At 46.1% G+C, this 11820-nt stretch overlaps 1 protein-coding gene across 1 annotated transcript; it reads right to left on the reverse strand.

Annotated features, from left to right (window-relative positions):
- Nucleotides 1-588: 588 nt before the first annotated feature.
- Nucleotides 589-5523, reverse strand: ALDH1B1 (aldehyde dehydrogenase 1 family member B1). Its single transcript, XM_039856232.1, is given in 9 exon segments — nucleotides 589-1817; nucleotides 1820-2203; nucleotides 2206-2432; nucleotides 2434-2485; nucleotides 2488-2643; nucleotides 2646-2849; nucleotides 2852-3037; nucleotides 3040-3158; nucleotides 5294-5523. Coding segments are annotated over 8 exon segments (1515 nt in total). The 5' UTR covers nucleotides 3149-3158; nucleotides 5294-5523; the 3' UTR covers nucleotides 589-1620.
- Between the last annotated feature and the right edge of the window lie 6297 nt (nucleotides 5524-11820).

An 11820-nucleotide genomic window follows, 5' to 3' on the forward strand; every position in this document is an offset into this window, starting at 1 on the left:
CAAGGTCAGATATCTCCAAGGTCAGATAGTGAATAAAATCACTTTGATGCCTAGGTGAGATAATAGAATGCTAAAGAGATGGCTGGGGGTGTGCATTCATAAGACTGATTAGATTTAAAATCAGAGTGATTTATGGGCAATGTGGTAGAAAGGCGGAAGACAGGGAGAGAGGAAATCAGCCTTCTGTTTCTGTGTTGTGGCCTTCTGGCTTGGAGTTACTCCCACCCATTGGGAAATTAAGGCTAACGGTAAACATACTGAACTCTCAGATTTGCACCTCCAGAAACACCAACATGTCAGGATGGCCCTGATGCTGAGATTGGCCTGAAGGGCAGAGTGTTTTGATAGAGCTAGTGGAAGCCTTGAAGTGATATCTGATATGGACTTGTTCTAGGTAGCTAGTCTCTGTGAGTCTTAAAGTATTTAAAGTAGTACTTTGTCACCCAGCCAGGAGAAAACAAAAATAAAACTAGAAATATTGTGGAGGGGACTTTTGTACCTGGCTGGGAGTCGACTAGATGATTACCTGGGTCTCTTCTATCCCCAAGACTCTATAAAAACATTCAGCAGTATGAGAATGTTGATACAAAATCGATCTGCAAACAGAATGTGAGTTTAATTTTTAATAGAAATCAATTCACGTATCATAAAATTCACCCTTTCAAAGAAAGCAATTCAGAGCTTTTTAGTATATCACCTATATTAAGTTGCGTAACTATCGCCACTATCCAATTTCAGAATATTTCAAAACCACCCCCTAAAAAAACATTCCATACCGATGAACAGTTAGTTACTCCCTGTTCCCTCCACTCCAGGCCCTGGCAACCATGAATCTCCTTTCTGTCTCTGGATTTGCCTATTCTGGATATTTCATATAAACAGAAGAGAATATATGGCCTGGTACCTCTGTCTTCTTTCACTTAGCATAATGGTTTCAAGGTTCATCCATGTAATAGCATGTGCCAGTACTTCAACTTCACTCTTTCCTATGGCTGAATAATACAAGGAATATTCCACGGAAACATTGTGTTTATCCACTCATTAGTTAGTGGACATTTCAGTTGTTTTAGCTTATTTTAAAGGAATGGTTATGTAAATACATTCTTTGCCATTCCCTCCCTCAAATTAAAGAAAATCAGTAGCAAAATGTAGGGCGAAAAAGCAAAATAGCAAGCAACGGGTGCTTAGAAAAGGAAAAGCATCCTTAATTTTTAAGTTAAATCAATGAAGAATGAGGCCAAGAGTTGGCATCCATCAAAACTCCTAATGCCTTCCAATCCCATGTCCGAGGAGAGTCCGCCCACTAGGCCAGCAGGCTAATCTACTGGGAAGTCCTTCCAGATCAGTGGTTTTTAATCTATCTTCCAGAGACTCCTAAGGATTCATGGAAATTACTCGGCCTCCAAGGGGGCTGGGACTGGGACACAGGTAGATAGGACTCTCAGCCCGGCCGCCACCCCTGCTTTAGAGCAGCTCTGATTTTAATTGTTTCATTTGTTTCAGTCTAAGAGTTCGTTTGGAACAAATAAAGAGGGTCCATGGCTAAAAAAATGTTTGGCAACCACTGGCAGGTAGTTGTGGAATCCTCGGACTGGGGTTGGGTCTCCATGGTGGACAGTTTTACGAGTTCTCCTGTGGAACCTTGATGGTGACTGTCTTCACCTCTGTGTAGGCCTTAAGCCCATCCTCCCCCAGCTCCCTCCCATTGCCAGATTCCTTAAAGCCTCCAAACGGCGTGTGGTAGGTGACAATGTTATAGGTGTTCACCCACACCATCCCAGCTTAAAGTGCCTGTGTGAAGTACATGGCCTTGTCCTGAACACAGTGGCAGCCAGGCCACACCTGGTGTTGTTGGCCCTCTCAATCACCTCTTCTATCTTCTTGAACTTGAACAGGGGCTGCACAGGCCCAAAGATCTCCTCCTTGGTGATCCTCATGTCATCCTGCACATCACCAAAGGCTGTTGGCTTGATAAAGAAACCATGCTCCCCAAAACACTCCCCACCGCAGAGAAGTTTTGTCCCCTCCTTCTGGTCAAGCTAGATGTATCCGAGGATTCGTTCAAACTGCTCCTTGTCCACCTGGGGTCCCTGCTGGGTGTCCAGCTCAAGGGGATTCCCAACTTTCCTCTGCTCAGCTTTCTCTACGGTTCTCTCGAGAAACTCATCATAGATGGATTCCTCAGTGAAGGTCCGGGACCCCCACAGCAGCACTGGCCCATACTGAAGAGGGCTTTGTGGCACTGCTCCACAGCGTGACTCATGTCAGCATCAGCCGACACAATGCTGGGGCTCTTCCCACCCAGCTCCAGGGTGACTCTCTTGAGGTTGGACTCTCCGGCTGCCTTCTGGATCAGGTGGCCCACCTCGGTGGAGCCAGTGAAGGCAACTTTGTCAATATCCATGTGGTAGGCGATGGCTGCTCCTGTTGTTGCCATAGCCTGTGAGGATGTTCACCACCCCAGTGGGGAATCCCGCCTCTTTATGAGGGAGGCCACGTACAGGGCAGAGATGGGGGTCTGCTGTGCGATCTTCAAGACCCCTGTATTGCCGGTGGCAAGCCCTGGGGCGAGCTTCCAGCCCTGCATGACCAAGGGGAAATTCCATGGGATTATCTGGCCACAGACACCAACAGGCTCATGCGAGTAAAGCAGAAATGCTCGTCATCCATGGGGATGGCCTTGCCATGCCACTCGTCAGCCCAGCCTGCAAAATACCAGTTCACCTTGATGACCTCATCCAGGTCCAAGGCATAAGACTCCTGGAAAGGCTTCTCATTATCCAAGGTCTCCAGTGAGGCCAAGTAGAAACGATCCCGCTCTACTAGGTCAGTCTAGCGGTTCAACAGCCAGACCGCTCGGAGGTATCCATCCTGTGCCATGGAGACCCTCCGCGGAAGGCCTCCCAGGCCGCTTTCACTGCCCGATCCACATCGGCCCAGTCCCCTTCAGCCACGTGGCCTATGACCTCTCCCGTGGCAGGGCTGACAGTTGGGAAGGTCTTCTTGCTGACTGAATCTTGCCACTCGTTGTTAACTCGTTGTAGCGGATGTCTGGGTTCTGGACCGGGCTTGGGAGGGCAGCTGCTGCGGAGTACGGGGCCGTCCTGCCGCTCAGGCAAAGCAGCCGGGGCATCAGGAAACGCAGCATGCTGAATACTCTGGAGATGGACAGAGGAACCAGGATGGACAGGTGAAAGGGGGCCAGGTACCACAAAGGCCCCAAAGGCCCACCAGCCCCGATGTTCCAAGACTCTAGCATAAAGTGGTATCATCTCGAAAAAAAAACAAGCCATGGATTGTAAGGTGTACAAAAGCCCTGAAGAACTCTCTAAGTCCATCATGCCCCATCTATCCTCCGGCTCATTCCCTCACCTCTTCTGAGTCTTTACTCAAATGTCACTTTCTCAGCAAGGCCTTCCTTGACCACCCTTTATAAAATAGTAACTTTCCTCACTTCCAGCACTCTCTATCCGCTGTACCAGGCTTCATTTTTCCCCATCTGACATATCGAATAGTATATTTACATGCTTATACGTTATTGTCCATCTCTCCCCAATCAAACATCAGCTCCGTGAGAGCAGAATTTTTCCTCCCTGTTTTGTTTATTGCTATGTCTCTGCTCCCTGGGATAAAGCTTGCTACAGAGCAGCTGCTCAATAGATAGTTATTAAATACTGTATTGAGGACACATCAAAGTTTCCACAATGGCTCTTTAATTGACCTAAGAATGGAGTAGAAACTGAAGAGACTCAGAGCTGTTCTCTTAGAGAGGGGCTTACATCACTTCACCTCTGTGCCTCAGTTTCCTCATATGTGAAATGCCTCCGGGAGCTATGCTGAATGGAGTCAAGCATAAAAAGCTGGCAACACCCTCAGAAACCAGCCTAGCCCAGGCCCCTAAGCACAGATCTCAGCTTCCCAGAAGTGCGGCAAGTCCATCAGCAACTGGAAAGAAAGGCCTGTTGATTTTTGACTATAACTCTGAAAACTGTGTAGATGATTAAAACAGCAACTGTAAGATGTAAACAATATAAAAAATATATTCAATGAAATTTAAATGGTGTACAAAGTTTCTAGATTTTTTGAAGCGGTCACTCTCCAGCCAGAACAACAAGCCCTCTGCCTTTGCTCTCTCACTTTGAGTCTTGCCCTACTCAGCATCAAAAAGGAATTGCACCTGCCTACCCCGCCCCACTCCCTACCCTCTGCCAGTGGGCAGGAAAAAGAGCAAAGAACTCATCTAGAAAAGCACCCAGCCAGGTCCTCAGCTCCATACAAATCAATGCCGTCCAGGAAAGCCCTCCCTTGGGGGGAAGTTTAGCCAGCAGACCTGTCAGGGGTGCACTTGGGTTCTACTCTGCTCAGGGCTCTGCCCCATGCTGGGACAGACGCAGCCTCGGGTCCAACAGGCCGGGTCTGAGGAGGGAGTGGTCCACTGGGAGGTAGGTGTAAGAAGCAGTCACTAATCCATGGTGGGAGCAGAGGAGCTCAACAGGCAAGATGTGTGGTCACAGACCAAGGGTGGGAAATCTTCCATGCCAAGCTAAGGCTGTTCCTACTCTCGGGGCCTATATGAGGTCTGCCCTGGCACCGCCACTTGCATATAGAAAGATCACTGCACACTGGTGCACCAGGCTTTACAGTTTCCAGGCCACCTCAGCACTTAACTCACAAAAACTTCCAGCAGCCCTGGGGCTATCAGAGCAGATGATGACCCCCATTCTGGAAGACGAATAGGGATCAGAGAGGTTCAGGGGCTCACTGGGGACACATAACAAGCAAGTACTAGGAGCCTTAGCTGAGGTTCCTACAGCCCTAGCTTTGTTTCCTCCTGACTAGGGCAATTTCTTCGGTTCCCTGTATTAGTGCCCACTGTGTCAAGGACCAGACCTTCCGAATGATCGAGGGAGGACTGGGTGGCACCCACCTCACCCTTCCTGCGGGAGGAAGCGCGCCTCCTGGCCTCTTGGCTATGGTCAGGAGCCCTTGGCTGGAGTGGGCTGGGTGGGCAAGACAGCTGAGTTCGAGATAACAGGGAAAGTTTGGTGGGAGGAGCGGGGGTGGGGGGTGTAGGTGTCTACATCCTCTGGGCCCATCAGGTGCCACCTCAGGAGGCACCTGATGGGTGCGGGAGGAGAAGTGGAAAGCGTGGAGAGAGTCCTCAGTTCACACAGAGTAAAAGGGTCGGCCCCCAGATGGGGAAGCCGAGGCTTAGAGAGGAAGCCTTCGCCTCCATCGCGGACGGGAATTGCGGCCTTTCCCGGGGGTACGAGGGGAGAAAGGCGCTCGTTACCTGCAACAAGTGCCGGCTCGCGCTCAGGTGCAGGTTCAGGCTCTCCCAGGTCTAGCCTCGCCTCTCGCCGGGTCCTCGCCGCAGGGCCCGCCTCTCCACGCAATCCAGAGGCTCAGCTGCCTCTGGAGGCTCCGCCTGAGCCCGGGGTGCCGCGGTCTCTGGCCTCAACGCCAAGGCCACGCCTCCGTCTAGGCCCGGGAGGGTCGGGGTTTTCGGTGACGGGAGGAGCACCACGCCCTACCCTGGTCATCTTGCGCCACGCAAGCGCACTCTTCCTCTCAAAGTGCCTGTTTGGGAATGCAAGGATCCAGAGGGCGCGTGCAAAGATCCAGAGGGCGCGCGTGCAAAGATCCAGGGGACGCGTGCCTTCCCCAGGTCACACAGCAGTTGGAGACTGGGCGCCAATTATATTTTGCATTTCTCCTTCTCGCACGTCGCATATCGTTAAGTTGCCATCCAAAGCTTCTCCTTACCCTCTTCTGTGCCTCCCCTGTTTTATTTCTTTGGTTCACTAATTTCTGACTGTCTGCCACCTTCAGTGCTCTTCCCCAGTTGTTAGAAGATTTTATATTTGTGCATTTTTAAAATGCATTTTTTTCTTTTTTGTCCTAAGGAGAAAAAGATTATATGCACGCTGTAGAAAGCTTGGAAACAAAAGAGGATAAAGAAAGAAAAAGAAATCATCTTCAATCCTTTTACCCAATAGTTGCCATTTGTCTTTCTGGAATTTTTTTCCTCTGCGTTTTTCAATTTTTTTTTTAATTGAAACAAAATCATAGGCCGACCTCTATTTTGCCACCTGCTTTTTTTCTTTTTAACTTAGTGATTTATTATGAACCTTTTCTCATTTCACGAATTAATTACAAGACATCATCCTCCCCATGGTAGCACAGAATTCCATGGTCAGGAGGACTATTGAAGGACATTTAATTGTCTCCATCTTGTTGTTGCTAGAAAGGATGCTAAGGCGGACATCCTGGACACGCCTCTTTCACCCACTCCACCTCCACTGCACCCTCCTTCTGGTCAAAGAGGTTGCAAAGATAAGAGGTAAGTCTCCAGTCTTGTTTGCAGCTAGAGTCCTGGATGTGAACTAGGTGCTGTCTATTACCATTGCCATATGTGGAAGGTGGAGGATACAGTCCTGCCCCTTTGGGACCTCACTTAGCATGGTAGCAGAAATGTGAGGATTTTCTGCAATAAGCATTCTTAGTCCCTTTCCCAGCTTCGTGAGTGTGGAGTGGCATCTGTGGCTGCAGCTCGACTCCGGCTACCTGCTCTTTGAAACATGGCTGCCGGGGTGTGTCTTGAGCTAAATAGCTCCAGAGGTGGCCTCAGAGAGTGACAAGGCTGGTGGGCCACTGTCCATCTTGGTCTGGAAGTCAGGCCTGAAGGACTACCGAAGGTCTGCTTCTCCTGCTGGCCCCTCCCACAACTCTGTCAGCACCCAATTCTCTGTATTAAATCTCGGCCTCTCCACATATTTAGATTGTTCAGATCGTCCTGCTTGAACCTGACTGCTTCACAGGCTTCTCTCCTTAAGCTGTATCTCTACGGAATGTTTTGTTACTGTGTCATCCTTAAGACGTTCACAGTCCTGGCTGCATATCTTAGTTGTTCGCTAAAATCCCTATAGCTTACATCCTGCCACATCTGTGCTCGTGTTTTCCTCTGGTTTCCCCAGCATCTGTGTAGTCCCTTCTGCTTCCCCTATAGCACATGGCCAGCCTAGCACTCTTTGGTCATTTGGAATGGCACTCAGTGGTGGACTGACTTAATGATTATTCAATCAATCATTAACATACTTCTATGGAAGCAATGACTCCATGACAAATGTTAGCCTTCATGTGGTCCGACCGTAGTGGAAAGCCACAGCAAGTGGGAAAGGCCAGACGGAAACAGGAAGTGACTCCCATGGGGAGAGATTGGAGGCTGCATCCTAAGGGGAACAGCTGAAGGAACTGAGGATGCTCACCCCTTAGCACTCAAGGGACAAGGCTGCACCCTCTAAATCTCTGAAGAGCAAAAGCAGATGTGGTCTGCAGGGTCCCAGAAGGCAGAACCAGACCAGTGAGGGGGAAGTTAAAAGGGGCAGAGGAAGAACTTCCTTACAAAACACAGCTGGCTAAGGATGGATGGGAGGGACTGCCTTGAAAGGCAGTGAGCCGCCCATCACTGGAGAAGTACAAGGAGGGACGGATAACCATTTGGCAAAATACTGTAGAGGGAAGTACCAGATAAGGAGTGAACTACATTTAGCTAAGCATCATAATTGCTGGAGAGCTTCAAAAAAGAAAAAATTATAATCTCCCTGGGCCTACCTTCAAAGATTCTAAATTATTATGTGATGGTTGGGGCTCCAAATTTTTTTTTTTAAGTTCCCTGTATGCTTTTGATGTGCAACCATATTTGGGAAGCACTGGCTTAAGTGGTCTTTGGGGATTTTATGATTTCATCACAGATGATTTTCAGAAACAGACTTACCCAGTGAATGCACACCCACCTTTGACACTGTGGCTAGCATGTGAATTTGCCACAGTAGTCCTGTTGCATGGCATTCATAAAAACATTCAAAAATTTTAAAACTAAAACTTTCCACAATGCTTGACATTTATGGTTTGAAGAGAAGGATGAATGTGCCATGGCTGAGCAGAAAATGCACAAATTATTTTTGCAGAGGAATTGACTGTTTTTTAGGATTGTTCTTGGTTCAACTTCTTAATTGGCAAAAAGATCCAGTCCTCTGTAACGGATGTTGGGCCTAAGGCCACTGTGAGTGTTTCGACTAAAATGGTGGAAGGGGAAATGGTGAGATAACAGAAGCCATAGCCAGGTCATCGTCAGCAAGGAATGTCACCCAGGGATATATTTACACTGGCCTGGTGGGAGAAGAGAAGCTATTTCTAGCCTTCAGTGTTTTGGACCCTTCTATGTCTAGGAAGTGACTGGAGAAGATTCCAGGTTTTGATGTAATGAATGAAATAGACAGATTCTAAACAAGAAGACATGCGAGCTGCACTGGGTGTTTATTCTACACGGAGCATAACATGCATTTGAACTGAAGATGGAAGACAGGCTCAAGACAGAGAGTTATAGGGAACGGAAATTTCAAAATAAAGATGCTTGTAAAAGCTAACCAAAATATACCATTCCCCCCCACCCCCACTTTTCCCCTAAACGTACTTCTAAGTAAAGTTTATACTCTGTGAATATGACCAAAATCTGAATGTTGTCAAACCAAACCAGCCTTGAATATTTTCTACAAACTCGGTTTCCCTTCTGCCTGCCTGGCTTCCTTGCTCTTTCCCCGCCTATGCATCTCAGTGTATAGTTGAGGATACTGAGACCCAGAAAAGGAGAGGGACTTCCTCAAGGTCACACAGAGGATGAGTGTCTGAGTTCAGACTAGAGCCAAGGCTCTCACACAAGCACACAAACAACACTGGAGTGGAATCGGAGCATGTGTCAGCACGTGGGTACCTGCAGTTGAGGATCTGGAGGTGGGAAAATTATTCTGGATTATATGGGTGTAATCACAAGGGTCCTCATCAAAGAGAGATAGAAATGTCAACATCAGAGAAGATGTGATGACAGAAAGAGAGGTTGAAATGATGCAGCCACAAGCCAAAGAATACAAGCAGCTGGAAAAGACAAGGGAACAAATTTTCTCCCAGCATCTCCAGAAGGAATGCATCTCTGCCAACACTTTGATTTTAACCCAGTGAGACACATTTCACATTTCTGAGCCCCCAGAACTATAAGATAATAAATTAGTGTTGTTTTAAGCCACTAAGATTGTGATAATTTGTTACAGCTAACAAATGGGAAATAAATACAATTATTAACTCATCGATAACCCTTTTAGACATTTGTGTTTATGGCCTCTGGCCCAGCTGGAACAGCCCAGGTGGTCAACAGTATAATTATGGTCGACATTGTGTCTTCTGTTTGCCCAGCATTTCTTTCTTCTGAAAATAGCACCCCTTTGTTTCTTCCTTCACCCTAATACTATTTATGAGTTAGAACTGCCCATCATAGCATAGCATAGGGACTTTGCTAAACCTTGTAACTTATATTCTGCCTCATATTCTGTATTTCTATCAAGTTCCCTTGTGATGCCAAGCCTCCTAGTGCCAAGACCACACTTTGAGTAGGAAGGGTGGAGGATGAGATGTGATGGACAAGTCGGAGCCGACAACAAATAAAGAGGCAGGTTACAGGTGCAGGTGTGAGAAACGGGCATATGCACAGGCCTTGAAGTGGGAGGCGTCAAGGTGTATTCAAGGAACTGGGAAAAGACAAGTGGGGCAGAAGTAGGAAGCTTCTTTTTTATTGTGCAATATTTTATTGTAAAAAATATTTAGATGAGTCTAATAGCAATATATTATATAGGTACTCACTGAGAAGGATAAATTGAAAAACGTATACATTTAACAATATTATACTATACATCCAATTAATCTGAGTAATTTAGGGGAAAGAAAAGGATTTGAATATATCCCTTTTTATATAATTCCATATTTTTTCCAGAGACTTTATGGACAACACACAATCAAGATACAATTGTAAATTATTATAATTCTAACCTTAATATTGCAACCTGCAACATGTAAAAATTCCAGTCATATATATTGGTAGGTATTTATCAAATGATAATCAACTGTTTGTCATACGGTGGTTTTAAGTTGGTAAGATAATATTCAAATGCTTTCTACTGCCATGGGTTCTTTTGTTTGATTTTACACATTAGCTCACATATTTTAGTAAACGATTTTTTCCACCCGTTTAGTCTCTGTGTTACCATTTCTCGATACAGGATAGAGATGTAGATAAGCAACAAAAAGATGACAAAGAAATCATCTAAAAAGCCTAGAATTCTAAACAAGGCTTCAGGTACAAAATCTAGAGGTGATACAAGATAGAAAAAAGCTCCCATTAAACAAAACATTATTCTAATACAGAACATCCAGAAAAGGCCCCCAACTGAAAACAGTTCCCTGAATGCATGTCTCAGTAAAGTGGGTAAATCCATGATTCTTTCCATAATAGATATGGGCTGCCCTGAGAACCTCTGGTTATAATCATCAGTATCTCAATGTAATCGTACAGCACCTGCATGAGGGGTGAATGGCTCTAGAAGAGACTGGAAGTGAGGGCAAGGACCAGACCATGCAAAGCTTTGGAGGCCCAGGAAGAATTCTGACCTCTAGGAGAACACCCTGGAGGAGCTCAGAGAACAGGGGATAGACTCAAACAGAATTAATACAATAGACTGCCATATACTTCTAACAGAAACTCGCACTAAGCTCTGTGGAAGCACAGAGGGAGCTGAGTGCCTCCCTCCTGGGACTTCTCGGGAGATTACCTTTCAGCTGAATCGTGTATCAATTAGAATTAGTTCAGACACATTTACTTTCACAGTGGTTCTCAACTGTGGCTACACATTAGCATCACCTGGACAATTTTTTAAAAAATGCCTGAACAACACTCCAGGCCAGTTGAATTCTAATCCCCCGGTGTTATAACTCATTATCTGGTTTTGTTGTTTTGTTTTTAATTCCAATAATGTAGCCAGGATTGTGAACTACTAAAATAAGAGAAAACCCAAAATAAATGAGAGAAGTGTATTTTTCCCTCACTTAAAAGTAGTCCAGAGATAGTTTGTCTGGGGTTGGGTGGAGGCTTTGCTCTTTCTTCCTACAGCGGAGGATCCTACCAGAGTTTTGAGTAAGGAGGCAAGGTTGATATGGTCCATTTTGCAATTTGAAAAGATTTTTGGTTGTAGTGTGCATGTCCTCTAGTTGCCTAGGTGGAAAGATGATTCCAAGTTATGTAACCAAGAGCGGCAGGTATTAATAATTACTTAAGCTGGCTGCTCATGGGCACAGGGGATTTATTACATTCTATTTTTGGTATATTTTAAGCTTGTTTATAATAAAAAGTTTTAAAAAATAGGGAAAGATTGTTATCAAGTTAATAGACTATGTCTTCCTGCTTCAAAGGCTCTGTAACGGATCTGTCCCTTCGTGACCCTCATGATTAGGTTCAATGACTTTATTTCAATTCAGTTAATGATTGGACAGCAATCACAGAACTGGGCAGTGGTGGTACAAAGGGAATAGGGCTGGGTGTCTGATCCAGGGTCCTGGTCCCTACTCCAGCCTCTCCGTGTGGCCTTGAGCAACTTCCTCCCCTTCTGCCTTAGCCTTCCCCGCCGTAAAAGGAGGGGAGATGGGATGGACAGAAGGGCCCAAAGAGAATCAAGGTCACAGGAAGTTTTCAGTAGAGCTATTAAATAACGTTTATTGTGAGCAGAGTTTGGGGGCCATAAATTTTCTATCCCAAATGCATGCTCTGTGTGAAACCTAGTCAATTGACTTTCCCATCCTGTTATCATCTCTGGTTACGGGCCATCGTGAGACAATGGTTGAAGTAGAAAATGTTGGCAGCGGCCAAGTGTGTTGTTACACATTTGCTGACTGAGCGAGCCTAAAATGCTGCCCACCATTAAGGACATACAGCGCAGA

The sequence above is a fragment of the Pteropus medius genome, unplaced genomic scaffold (genome assembly GCF_902729225.1).
Source record: "Pteropus medius unplaced genomic scaffold, Ma_sr-lr_union100, whole genome shotgun sequence".
Taxonomy (NCBI): Eukaryota; Metazoa; Chordata; class Mammalia; order Chiroptera; family Pteropodidae; genus Pteropus; species Pteropus medius.